Source organism: Thamnophis elegans, chromosome 5 (assembly GCF_009769535.1).
Source record: "Thamnophis elegans isolate rThaEle1 chromosome 5, rThaEle1.pri, whole genome shotgun sequence".
Taxonomy (NCBI): domain Eukaryota; kingdom Metazoa; phylum Chordata; class Lepidosauria; order Squamata; family Colubridae; genus Thamnophis; species Thamnophis elegans.
In genome coordinates, this window is record NC_045545.1 from 65127340 (window position 1) to 65141820 (window position 14481).

General features: G+C 37.9%; 1 protein-coding gene across 1 annotated transcript in view; it reads right to left on the reverse strand.

Moving 5' to 3' along the window:
• The window catches only part of LOC116509299 (fer-1-like protein 4), a 59890-nt gene that overhangs the window by 2709 nt on the left and 42700 nt on the right, over positions 1–14481 (reverse strand). The window contains exons 34-43 of the mRNA XM_032218411.1: positions 14078–14209; positions 12337–12447; positions 11405–11532; positions 10345–10515; positions 10002–10156; positions 4869–5047; positions 4259–4344; positions 3511–3609; positions 1811–2052; positions 263–546 (exon numbers count right to left, since the gene is read on the reverse strand). Coding sequence (XP_032074302.1) covers positions 263–546; positions 1811–2052; positions 3511–3609; positions 4259–4344; positions 4869–5047; positions 10002–10156; positions 10345–10515; positions 11405–11532; positions 12337–12447; positions 14078–14209 — 1587 coding nt within the window. The remainder of the gene's footprint in view (positions 1–262; positions 547–1810; positions 2053–3510; positions 3610–4258; positions 4345–4868; positions 5048–10001; positions 10157–10344; positions 10516–11404; positions 11533–12336; positions 12448–14077; positions 14210–14481) is intronic.

Below are 14481 nucleotides of genomic sequence, written 5' to 3' on the forward strand. Positions count from 1 at the left end.
GCATTTTTACATGCTTTCAAACCGTTAGGTTGGCAGAAACTGGGACAAGTAACGGGCACTCACTCCATTACGCGGTGCTAGGGATTTGAACCACTAAGCTGCCAACCTTTTTGATTGACAAGCTCAGTGTCTTAGCCACTCAGCCACCGCATTCCTCATTTTTAAGGAATGGGAACCCTAAAATAAAAGCTGGTTTTGAGCCCATGTAATTTACTCCTTAATCTTTCAGGCACCACTTCAATATTGCTGCATTTTTTCTTACAGTTAAGATGAAGATATTCCCACTAGGATCTGAAAACTCCACATCTTCTGGCTTAACGGATCTCCTCCATTTCTTCTTCTTCTTTTTCTTCTGCTTAGCCTCCCTCTCTTCCCTTTCAATATCTTCCTGACTTTTCAATTTAATGAAGGGCCACCATCCTTTCATTCGTTTGTTTCGGAAGATAGAAAACCGTGGCATGGCCTTTTCCTTGGCCATCTTGATAGTGCACTGCTCTGAACTCTTGGCAGCTCTCACCATATCATTCAGCTTTAACTCAATGGACCCTAGAAAGGTTCAAACAACAGAGAATCTCAAGCACTTGCCCACTTACATAATATAAAATATACTGTATGTATAATATGTGCAATAATTTCCAAACCAGTAAGAATTTACTGGGAATTATATTAATTTTGGTCATAGTTAGCATGGCATCAAATCTTGATAGCCAACATAATTGAAAAAATCACAACTAGATTTTAATGTCATCTTGTTGAATCCTGCTCAAATTGTGTTCATAAACCCAGGAGCACCTGCAAATAAGAGCCGAGGTGGCGCAGTGGTTAGAGTGCAGCACTGCAGGCTACTTCAGCTGACTGTTAGCTGCAGTTCGGTGGTTCAAATCTCACCGGCCCAGGGTTGACTCAGCCTTCCATCCTTCCGAGGTGCGTAAAATGAGGACCCAGATTGTTGGGGGCGATATGCTGACCCTGTAAACCGCTAGAGAGCCGAGGTGGCGCAGTGGTTAAATGCAGCACTGCAGGCTACTGCTAGATCAGCAGTTCAGCGGTTCAAATCTCACCGGCTCAGGGTTGACTCAGCTTTCCATCCTTCCGAGGTGGGTAAAATGAGGACCCGGATTGTTGGGGGCAATATGCTGACTCTCTGTAAACCGCTTAGAGAGGGCTGAAAGCCCTATGAAGCGGTATATAAGTCTACTGCTATTGCTATAAGTCTACTGCTATTGCTATTGCTGTAAACCGCTTAGAGAGGGCTGAAAGCCCTATGAAGCGGTATATAAGTCTAACTGCTATTGCTATTGCTATAAATGTAACTGATAGCCAAACAGGCTCGATCAAAGCTTCTGAACGCATAAGATCACCCTGGCGTTCTAGACCTCATATTGTAATATCTTGGTAACCACTGGGTGGTGCTGTATATTTATTTTTCTCCTTTACTGCTTCACCAAGGATACAGATTTTCTATCTATAAATAGGTAAGGTGACTTTCGCTGCATATAGCTACATAAAACATCCAAAACTGAACAAGGAGAAGAGGCGCTTGCCAAATTGTCCCTGGCATTCTGGGACCTGTCCTGTGAATAATAGCCTGGGAATTCAAGTATTTCTTTTTCCTGTTTCTGGCTCCCTCTTTATTTCATATTAACTACCTTCATAGAAGAACAGAACACCTTTAAGTAGCAAATCAAGGTCAGATAATTGGTATCGAAATTATAGATGATCTTTTTCTCCTAAATTTTCTCCTATTTCTGCCATGCATTCACGCACTAAAACAAGCTAACATTCCGATTCTGTGCATTGAAAAGAATACCTAGGAAATCATTTGCCGAAATCCTGTCGTAATCCCAGACTTGAAAGACTAAGACGGCTGGTTCACGGAATTCCGACTCCTCCAGAGAAAAAATAGAATCCTTCTTTTTGTACGTTATCTCTTTCTCGGTTGGAAGGTAATCGAAGTGGAAGACAAACCGCCAGTTGAAGTTGCCTTCCCCAGTCAAAGAATTAAAATGAACGTCTGTTTCTTGCTTGTCTTTCTCCAGTCCTTTGATCCAGCTGCAGGATAATTTTTCATTAGCCTCTGGCAACATTTTAACATAAGGACGTTTCAGAATACAGATAGTCCTTGACTTACAACAGTTCATTTAGTGACTATTCAAAGTTACAACGGCATGGGAAAAAATGACTTGTGACCATTTTTCATGCATGACCTTTGTAGCATCCCCACGATCATGGGATCAAAATTCAGATGCTTGGCAACTGGTTCATACCTGTGACTGTTGCTGTGTCCAAAGGTCATGTGATCATCTTTTGCAATCTTTTGATAGCAAAATCAATGGGGAAGCCAGATTCACTTAACAACCATGTTACTAACTTATCAACTGCACTTAAGTGCAGTGATTCACTTAACAACGGTGGCAAGAAAGGACGTAAAAGGGGGCCAAATTCACTTAAGAAATGTTTCACTTTAAAATTTCTAAACTTCCCAACTGGATCCTGACAAGCAGAGTCATGGAGGAAGCTGGATTTACTGAATAAATGCATGATTTCTTTAACAACTGCGGTAATCGTCTTAACAACTGTGGCAAAAATTGTCAGAAAATCGGGCACAATTCACGTAACAACTGTCTTGCTTAACAATGGAAATGTGGGGCTCCATTGTGATTGTGAGGACTACCTACATAGGATAGACAGTGTATTTTTATATGCAAGCTTGAAAAAATAAGCAGCATTATTTAGGTGCCCCAAGCCAAAGTTTGTATCAGTAGAGTAATATTTGCTATAAAAATGAAAAAAATGTTTTATTTACTTATTTATCTACTTACTTACTTATTTTATATATATTCGCACATGGCAACTCAAGGCAGCTTATACAAATATAAAAATAACATATATAAAAAATAAAACTAATAGAAGAAAATAATCAAATAATAGCTCCCCACTCCCCCATCCTGGTGACAACATACATATCTCACAAGCCTTTTAATGGGCTCCATCCCTCTCTGGGTTCCCCAGGCCCACTGGCAGAAGAGTGGGCCTTCAGTTCCTTCCTGAAGAGTGTTAGAGTGGGAGCCATTCTAATCACTGGGGGAATGATGTTCCAGAGATAGGGAGCTACCACGGAGAAGACCCTTCTTCTGGGTCCCACCAGATGTATCTCCCTAGGGGATGGGACCCATAACATTCCTTGTCTCCCTGCTCTAGTGGGTCAGGTAAATGTGACTGGCAAGAGACGGTCCCTCAGATAAACTGCTAAGTTGATTAAGTCCCAAATAGCAAGGAAAAATCCACAAATTGAGAGTGGGCTAAAATTCACATCATACAAAGTGCTGTTTCTTTAAAAACCCAACAAAAGAAACCATGTGGCAAGAGGAATTTGTTTCAAGATAATTAGGAATTAACCTTCCACATACAAATGCAATCTATTAAAGTCCAATTTGCACATTTAATAAAACAGAAAGGATGGCCCAGGGACAGATTCCTGGTTGTTTTAACCTATCCCAGCAAATGCACCTTTTGACATATATGTCACTGGAAATTTCTCCTGTTATTGGATTGATGTCATCAAGAATCACGTCATCTGTATTCCAGATAATGACACGTAGTTCATAACTGGGAAAGAAGAAGAAAAACCAAAGACAATAATGATTTTCTTGCAAATCCTGAGTAATTTGTTGGTTGATCTGTTAATTAATTGCAAAGATACATACAAGATGGGGGGCAGTGAAGCACCTTGTCAAGGTTCTTGGCCCAAAAAGGCCTCTTTGACAAACAAATCCTTACAGTAATTGCAGATTCTCTGCATTTGGTTTAATGCTAAAATAACATACATTCAATGTGATTTCCATGGTTTCCATATTAGAATTACAGATTCTTTTCATATATTGAGTGAATCTAAATTTGGCTCTAGCCTGTTAGTCACTCCATTAATTTTGAGGCAAGATACAGCTGCATATTTCTCTTGCTTTATTATACATATATTACCTTCTATTCTTAACAGCATATTACCCACAAGCGTGCACTTTTCCACTTGAAAAGGCATCCAGATGAAATTACTGTTTTCCAGAATATTAAATGCACTTTTTACTCATATACAACCAGATGCAATTTGCAGTTGGAAAGTAGATAAAAGGTTAGATGTTTACAGCATCAGAGAATTTCAAGTCACAAATCTTTACCCAGTGCACAATATACAAAACAAATTCTATAATGGTAAAATAAATATTGATTCAGATTCCTGTTCACAGAGGTTCCTCTCTACCTGATTGGAAGTCGTGGTTTGATGTTGACAGGTGGTGGTGCAGGGACATCATTTGGAAACATGTCAATCCACATGTGGAGAGAACCCTGGAGAAACAAGAACAACAAAAAGTCACTTGGCAATGTTCTCTCCTTTGTTGGTCAATAGACTAAGTTGCTTGCTATTACTCCATGCATCTGTTTTTTTTACACTGCAACTTGGGAATTCTGGTGTGAAGAGAGATTAAGACAATGAGCTGTCCAATAGATAACAAAATAGGGGCTGGGGGAACCACCCAGGAAGAAGATAATGGCAAACCATATTTATAATTATGCGTATACTGCCATATCTATAAAGACACCAGGAACTGAGTTTGACTTGGCCAGAGCAACTGTATCAACCCATATTGCTATGATTGTACTAGAGCAGCCTTCGGTCCTCAGAGGGTTATTATGGGAGTTGAAATCCCATAACACAAGGCATATGTTAGAGAGGACCTCATTCAACAGCAGCAGACCATGCATGTGTTCCTACAAATATTTGCAGGCAGCAGCTGCTATGTTACAGATACAAATGTTGAACACAAAATATAACAGTGCTATAATATGTATAAATCAACTTTCTGCTTTACCTGGAGAATACCGGGGTTATCTGGATTGTAAATGGATCGAACTTCCACATGTTCTGGTACTAATTTGCACCCATACTCAGGCATTTCATCCCAGTGTTGAAGAACATGCAAAGCCTTGTGCTCATCATAGGCAGACCAGGTATCGTCATTATTTTCTTTATTGTCTTTTGCCAAGGCTTCTGAAATATAACAAAACACAGATTCTAACAGGCACTTCTTCAAGTCTGGATTCAATTCAGTAATTAATATGATATATGAGATTTAGAATAGAATAGAATAGAATAGAATAGAATAGAAGAGTTGGAAGGGATCTTGGAGAGCTTCTAGTCCAACCCCCTACTTAGGCAGGAAACCACTTCAGACAACTCTTCTTAAAAACTTCTCTGAGTGGAACCTATTAATCAAGACTTGCTGAGAGTCCCAGTATTGAGAGAATCCATGTTCAGAGACTCTGGGCTCAGTGAATTTTCTTTGAAGCAGGTTTTTTTGCATTGCAATTGTTTCAGAAGCACTGAGGTGCTTCTGGGTTGAAAGGATTAGCCAGTGGGGGACAAACAATTGGGGACTCCTTTCACGTCCCTGGCAGGAGCTGGTGCGAAGGAGGGGAGCTCAGTTCCACCGCATGACAGCTTTCGGGTCTCAAACATGGACTTCCTAACTTCCAACCCAGCATCCTAACCATGCAAGCCCCCATGCTCCCTTTGGAGCAGTTGACTCTCAGATGTACAGGCTGCCCCTTCTTACATTTTCAAACATTCTTAAAAAAACATGTTCCCTTTAGAAAAACAAACATTTGCAAATGAATAAGATCATGCTGTCCCTGAGTAATGTTACACTGGATTGATGTTTTATAATTGATTGTATTATACCTCATTATATCAATACTGTTTTAGGGTAAAAGTAGCATTTATGTTAAAGGAATATATGAATTATCCTTCTGAAAGATACCAAGCATGACATTTTCTTTTTAAAAAATCCAAGCACCTAGGTAGTAAGTTAACATTTTCACTAATAAGGCACTATGGCTCTATCATTAAGACTGGTTCCATCATATCCAACAAAATGTGTTCCCTTACCAGATTGTGAAGAATAGGATGAACGGGTGGGATTGAAACTCGAGATTGACAGAAATATTGTTAAGAGAAACACATTTACTTTCAATAATTTCCAAGACTTAATGAATTGTTCCTTAGAGTAATGAAGAAGTAGCTGAATCATATATTATCTTTAAGAAATCCTACAGAACTTATTACCTAGTAGATGACTGAGGAATGGTAATTGTTGTCCCTATCTTCAAAAAGGAGAAAAAAAAGGAGGATCCAGGGACCAGAGATTCAGCTCTCACATCAATCAATAATGGAGAAGATTCTAGAGCAGATCAATAAAGATTCAAAAAAATCTTTGAAAACTATTTGAATTACCAAATGGCAACAAAAGTTTGTCAAGAACAAATTCTTGGCAGATGACTCTTTCCATTTTTTAACCATTTTAGTGAAAGTAAACTGTGAATAACTAAGTAGCAACTTAGTTAGAGTAAGGATGGGCAAAGCATTTCATGCACAGACAGAACAAATTGTTGTGGACAGTCTGTGCACAGACTGAAACATGTCTGTTCTATCTTTATGCTAACCTACAATACAGTTTTGGAACATGTGTATTGTTCATTCATAGACCCAGAACATGCAGGCTGCAGGATGAAGAGAGTGGTGGAAAAAGGACTGTCAGTGGAGGAAACAATGCACAGTAGTGACTGTAGAAAGGGAAAGAACATATGGAGAGATCAGAGGAGGGCAAATGCATAGGACATATGGGAAGAAAGCAGAAGAGAGGGATAAGGTTCTCATTCAGATTTTTTTTTGGTCAAAATCCAAAACAAGATGTTCAGGGTTTGGTTTAATTGGACTGGCAAGACACAAAGTGTTTATTCCTTGCACCCAAAGTATACCTTTCACATCATGCATGCTGCCATAAACTAGTTAACAGTGGACCTGGTCACATGATGAATCTGTATGTATATGACTCATACTCAAGGAGTGCTCATCAATTATTCATCAAATTGAGGACAGATTTTCAACCACAAAGGATCCTCTGCTTTTTAGTATTATTATTCATGAATTAGAATGTGGATGCCCATCAAATTTCTGGATGTCCCCATACTGGTTGGAATAACTAGTACTGGAGTAGTCTGGAGCACGGAAATAAAATTCATTGAATTTCTTGCTAAATTTGAGGGATTGAAAATAATAGAATGTAACGTAACAGAAACAAGCACAAAGTTCTTTATTCAGAAAAGAAAAATTAAATGCACATGTGTAGGATAGGGGATACATGGATTGGCAATGATACTTGTGAAAAAGATTGCGATATACCAGTTGACCACAAACTGGATATGAACAAGGAGTGTTTTGTAGCTTTTATAAAGCATTCACAATTTTAAACTGCAATAACAGAAGTGTAATTTCCAAATCACAGAAAATAATTTATTTTGTTCTGTTTTGGTTAGACCTCACCTAGAAAATAGTTTTCAATTTTGGGAATCCTGTTTTAGGAAGGGTTTATAAACTCAAAGAATAATTTGGGGGTTAGAAATTAAGATCTATTTAGAAAGATTAAAGGAACAGAATATGTTTAGTTTTGAGAAAAAACAACTGAAGGAAAATAGATCAAGACCTATTCCCATTAACAGAAGTTACCTAAAAGTAAAAACAGTTCAACAGTGAAACCAATTATCGAGAAAAGTAATATCTGCTTCACTGGATATGGATTCAAAAGGAAGATTAAAGATCATCTTTCAAGAATGCATTAATATGGATTTTTGCAGATTGAACTTGATGCTATAAATGACCCTTTTCAGATCTATTTAGCAAAAACAAATTAAAAACTTCAAGCAGCTTCTAAACAAACATTTTTAAAGATTTGCTTGAATACAAATACAAGTGAACTAATTCAAAGAACATAATTTAATTATTTTAATTCACTGTCCCGTAACATTGAGAGATGTATTTTAAATCTGCAGATATGATTCTGATATGCAGTATTAAACAATTTAAAAGATGATGATACAATCTATCCTATAATTGCATTCATATTTGTACATATTATGAACATATTTGTTCATAAATTTATATCGAATCCATAAACAAACAAATTTCTTTTCTCGCAGGAAAAATTATCAACTTCTAAAGCTCTACTTTTAAAAGGAATAGGGAACAATTGTTAGAGAAAGAAAGCTAGATGCACTACAACGGCCTACCACGTTTCTGCAAATGAGATTTTAAAATATTATGAGCTTGTTTTTTTTTCGTATTCTTTCACTGTGATTTCCTGAACTCCTATATCTTAAAAGTATAAATAGAATAACAGAGTTGGAAGGGACTTTGGAGGTCTTCTAGTCCAATCCCCTGCTTAGGCAGGAAACGCTACACCACTTCAGACAAATGGTTATCCAACATCTTCTTAAAAACATCTTGTTGGAGCATTTACAACTTCTGGAGGCAAGTTGTTCCACTGATTAATTGTTCTAACTGTCAGGAAATTTCTCCTTAGTTCCAAGTTTTCTAATCATTTCTAATCATGCACTCATTTTCAATTTCTAATTATGTATCCATAGTAGTGCCACTGAATATCCCACTTAGCGGGAGTTGATATTTTAACATTTTCCTGCTGAAAGAGTTAAGAATGTGTGATACACATTGTCTGCTTCTCTGTCTGTCTGCTGTCTCTCTCTCTCTCTTTACCCCCCCCTCCTCATACACACACAGCAATATATTTACATATATTTGGATAAATAAACATATCCAAATATATACATATACATGTAGGTCGATGGGTGACTTTTCAAATAAAAAGAGGTTCAACTGACTTAGAGATAGTTTGAAATAAATTTAGGATAGTACTCTAATGCTCTTTAGGAAAAAATAGGTGCATGACTGTGTTTGCTTAAAACAATTTAACAAATACAGGTAATGTAATACTCAACTTATGGCCACAACTGGGACTAGAACATATGTCCCTAAGCTTTTATGCTGTGGTCACTAAGCAAATCCTCCTTCCCCAATTGATTTTTTTGTCAGAAACCCTCTGAGAATGTTACAAATGACAATCACATGATCCTGGGACACGTTGCAATCATCAAAAATACTTGCCTGAATTTTGATCACATGACTATGGAGGCCCTACAATAGTCATACGTGCAAGGCCTGGTCATGGATCTTTTTTTCACTGCCATCATATTTTCAAATGGCCATTAAACAAATGATTCTAAGTCAAGGACTACCTGTAAAACTCTCTGAATTTACACAGTAATGCAGAGAAGAAACTAAACCAAATCCTCAGACAAACATCTTTGTGGCTTTGGGTGATGTCTGAAGCAGATATAATCTCTCGGTTGAAATTTAGCTTCACTTAATTATGATAAAATGAAGGAAGATCACTGACTTAAATTCCCCAAAGAAAGTGAGAAAATGTGACAAAATTAAAGATAGAGTTTGATATATAGATATGCCTTCTGCAGCAGAATAAGTTGGGCGCAAGTAGAAATAGAGCATGGTCCCAATTAGAAAAGAGTTGAAGAGTACCAGTTGAAGTTGAATACTTCTGTGGTCACTAAGTAATGGAAATCTGTTCTAGCAATTACAAAGACTACAAATTAAGGCTCTGCATAAATAATTAGGACTACATGGAAATGAATGTTCAGCTTTAGAAATAAGTATACAGCACTCTGGTGGGATTCAGCCAGTTCGCACCTATTCAGGAGAATAAGTTGTTAACTTTCTAAGCAGTTTGGAGAACCGGTTGTTGGAAGAAATCTCATTTTGTTTTTTTCCACTTTACAGGGATAATCCTGTAAGGAAGGCAGGAAGGAAACATTCTGGTGTTGTTTCTAGCCTAATTTTTATTGCCCTGCTTACAAAAACTGCCTCTCCGGTTAACCCTTATTACAATATAACAGCTAAGGCGAAGCAGCCATCAATGTGAGTGACGTTGAGTTGTCCATGCCCACCCAGTCACATGACCACTGAGCTCCACCTACCCACCCAGTCATTAGGGCAGAGAACCAGTTGTTAAATTATTTGAATCCCACCACTGCTGTTGAAATTTTAAAAAATGTATAGCAAACGTAAGTACCATTACCTTCAGGAAAAGCTTCAGGGGGGATTTTAAAAATCTTGTTATTGACTTTGACTTCCTCTGCCCTGTACTCAGCTGAGGGGAGGGCATTCTTCTTGCATAAACTTTCCAAGATATGCGTGGGTTTGAAAGCATCTCGCCATATATTGTAGCCTTCTCTGTAACAAATGATTACATATGGGTAAGTTGCATGTTATCATTTAAATTAGATATGAAACTGGTTTATTAATGCTGGCATTCCTATAGGGCAGAATACATTGGGTCTTAAGCTCGATTGACAAAGCTATAGAATACTAGTAAAACGAGAAAGGAATTCTGTCACCTTGAGTGCTCCTATAATACATACGTGTCATATTGTGAGGCCACTCCACAATTGGCTCTGTGATTGCTGTAGAATCGGTTCTCCAAGTCAATTTTGGTCTCCCCAATTAAATCATCAGATCCAACTAAATCATGGTCAAATATTGATATAGTGAGTTCTGATTCTATAGGAAAGGATATTGAAAGCTCCAGTACTCTAAATATGAGATAGAAAGAAAACAATAACATTGGGAGATAGCAAGTAAAGACAGAACATAACAAAATAGCTTCTGTACAATAATCATTTTATTGCTTGCTATAGCAGCATTTCCTTTAACTTGTATTTAATGAACATAAATGCTGAAATAAAAGAAGTGCTGGCTGGATGGATCCATTGGCAGAATGATAAAGTCTATTCTTTCCTTTTAAAGTCCCTGGTCCACCTTCTTTCTTTATTTTATATAGCCAGATAAGTATCAGACCCTTGCAATTATTTTACTTTTTATTAGCAATTTGCTTTCTTTTACTCCTATTTTCATGAGCATATTAGGCAGATATAACCTCAGATTCTCTCTTTCTGTGCTGAAAGTTTGTTTCCTTCTAATTGAAGTTTTCCTTCATTGCTCATGTCAGTATCCTTCCTTGGAATATTTATCTACATCAGAGGTGGTATTCAGCAGGTTCTGATCAATTTCGGAGAACCAGTAGTGGTGGAAATTTTGAGTAGTTCAGAGAACCGGTAAATACCACCTCTGAATGGCTCCGCCCCCATATATTCTTTTCCTCTTGAGTCCCGGCTGATCAGGAGGAAATTGAGATTGTACAGTATCCTTCTCCTGCCACGCCCACCAAGCCACGCCCAAGAAACCAGTAGTAATTTTTTTGAATCTCACCACTGCTCTACATCACCATTCCCACAGGAAGATCCACTATCAGCCCTTAAGAATCCACACATATAAACATAGCTGATGCTATGAAGACATATTCTTATATTTTTATGCCTATAACTAACAGGTACATTCTTCTGAAATAGAGAAAATCTTCTGGTAAGACAAGAATCAGTTTAGAAAAGATGTAACAGATATAAGATAAAAACATATTCTTACTCTCCAAAAACTGGATTGAGCTGTTTTGGGATATATCGATCCTTGGTGTTTTTTTGTTGTTGGCCAATCTTAACCACAAGATAGGGATCTGCTTTGCCATTGGGATCTGCTGGTGTCAAATTAGTTGCCTAAAGAAACAGGCACGTGTGATATGGTGACAGAATACAAAAGGATGGGACAAAAAGAATTCTACAAATTGATGTGGAATCAATATAATGGAATTTCATGCAATTTGTGGTAAACCTATATCTTCCCATCTGAAAAAAAAAGGCTTAGATAGCATACAAGTGAACTTTTCCTAATGCAATTGCCTTGGAGAGTTCATGGTTTATAAACAGCACCTTCTATATTTAACTCTCCTATATTTTCCCAATCCTGGGTCTATTTTCCTAACAGGAAAACAAATCTGTTTTCTTCAAAAAAAAAACCCCACAATCTGTTACATCCTCAAACCCCCATAACGTTAACCTTAAACTGTCTATCGTGGACTTCACCCCTTTTCTAAGAAATTATGGTCTGCATAAGCGCACCAGTATGCCTACCGTCCCTTGTCTTATTGTTCCCATTTATTTGTACCCATTTCCTGTGTTCATGTCCATATTTATATTTATACCTGTTATCTACATGGTTGACAAACAAAACAAAACAGAACAAATAAATCTGCAAGGTAGGGGCAAGAACATAATTAGGAATTCTTCATTTGAAAATACCCAACCTTAGAAAGTCAGAAGAATGTTCTGTAATAGTATTTTACTTTTCAATTCATGAAAGAATGTAAGTAAGAGCACAATAAATAAGTAATGACCACGGTTGAAATAATGACAGAATCTTTGTTATTTCAGTAACAGAGATTGTGCTTTGGAAATCAACCTGTCTGCAGTGTATCTGAAGTCCTAAATCTGTATTTCTGTATATGAAGTCAAAATACTTACTTTGACAATATAAATTCTGACAAGAACCTTGATGGGTCTATTTCTGGGGATGCCTTGGGAGATCTTATGTTCTGGACCTGCCTCTTCAGATCGATAAACATAGAATGAACCCTGTAGCAGAGGGAGTTGAGAAGAACGTGCTGTTTATGTAGGGTTTTTTTTTTCTAATAATTTATATTTTGAAAAACCCTATTGCTGAGAAGCTATTCGCTTCTCCTAGCAGAATATATCTGACTTTTAATGAATTAATATTTATTTGTTCAACAGGGATGTCACTTGACTCCAACCCAGTTTCAACAGTTCACAGTTTATAAGCAATAAAAAAACAAAGTATTAACCTGAACAAATATAAAAGTGCAAAATTATTACAATATAGCAATCCAAACAACAATGCCAATACAAACATCTATCCTACCCCAAGGCCAGGATAAATAGCCAGTTTTCAAGAACGACATCATCCACCTAGGAATCATACAGACCTCAAGAGGAACCTCATTTCAGAGGCCAGAGAACACACATTTCCTGGGTCCTGAAATATGGCACATTTAATCAAGGGTGACCTGAAAAATGCCCACTCTGCCAGTTCATATCAGATTGGTAGAAACTGTGGAAGGCAGGCAGTACTTTTATAGCAGGGGTGTCAAACTCAGATCTGGAAACATCAAAGGCCCATCCCGCAGTGGCTCTGCCAGAAAAAATGGAGCTTGGGAGGGCTGGAGTTGGCCCTTTGGAGCTCCATTTTTTCTGGCAGAGGGTTGCAGGAGGCTGTTGCAGTCAAATATGGAGTTCGGGAGCCCGTTTTTGCTGGCACAGCTTTTGGGCCACCACAGATGCCCCCAACACAAGTGACGTCAAGCTGGCCACACCCACCTTGGCCACACCCACCATGGCCCCCCAAAGTCAAACACAACCAGGGGTGGGATTCTACTAGTTTAGACTGGTTCGGGCAAACCTGTAGCTCTGAAAATGAGCTGGGAGCAAACCGATTCGCTCCCACAAACAAATGGGCCTGCCTGCTCGGTGCTGCGCTTTACCTACTTTTATCTTCTCAGCTGAGTCGCGCAGCAGAGTGGATTACTGCGCCTCAGCTGTTTTCCTTCCCAAGCAACAATCCGAAATGTAATTATGTGCGTGTGCACCCAAAGCGCGAGCTCAGTGAACCAGTTGTTAAACCAGTAGGAACCCACCCCTGAACACAACCCTGATGTGCCCTTCAATGAAATCAAGTTTGATATCCCTGCTTTATAGGTAATACCCAAGACCTTGAATCACACCCAAAAGCACACCGGCAACCATTGCAGCTCATGGAGCAAAGATCCTATGGCAAGCCCATCATATTCTGAACCTGTTGAAGCTTTGGAGTGAATACCATGCAATAACAGATTGTATTAAAATAGACTTTCTTTCAGATTAGCAGCCATATTTCCAAATTAGGATTTGTATCCAATTTTTACCTACTGCAAAAAAAAAGTTCAACGTTTGTTAAAAAAAACCCACCTATCTCCAGACTGCAGCAACAGGAATCTAGTTTAAAAACTATGGAAAGCACAGAGCAAAAATACTGGGTGATCATTCCATTAAAGTCAATGAGGCTTGTATTTTATAAAGGAATGGGTAAGACTGAATTTTGACTCATCGAAGAGCCCCTATGCCAAATAAATTAATATTAATAGGAATAAATTCACTGCCATTACTACTTTGGGAAGAAAATCAAATGATATTAATAAATAAAGATTCCTACCTTGTATTTCCCGACAAATTTTTCTTCGTCATTCCCATCTTCATCTTCACTAGCTTTTCCACGATGAAGTGGAAAAATACATAACCAGTCCTCAAAATTGTCAAACTCATTCTCTAGTTCTGAACTATAAATCTGAAATAAAAATGTGCACTATGGTAATTGAACATAACACGAATTAGAACAGAACAAAAAACTTAATGCAATCAAAGAAAATTTTTGTAATGACAGATTCAGTGTTTGATTTTTTTGCTGATGCTTATCCTGTTCCTTTTTATGTTATATCCTGTTCCTATTGTGTTCAAAATTCATGTTATCAGTCAGCAATATAGGTAGTAATTTTATTTCAACAGATACAGGTGATATAGATAATACTATGAAAGATGGCTAGGCACCGTTCTGTCCCA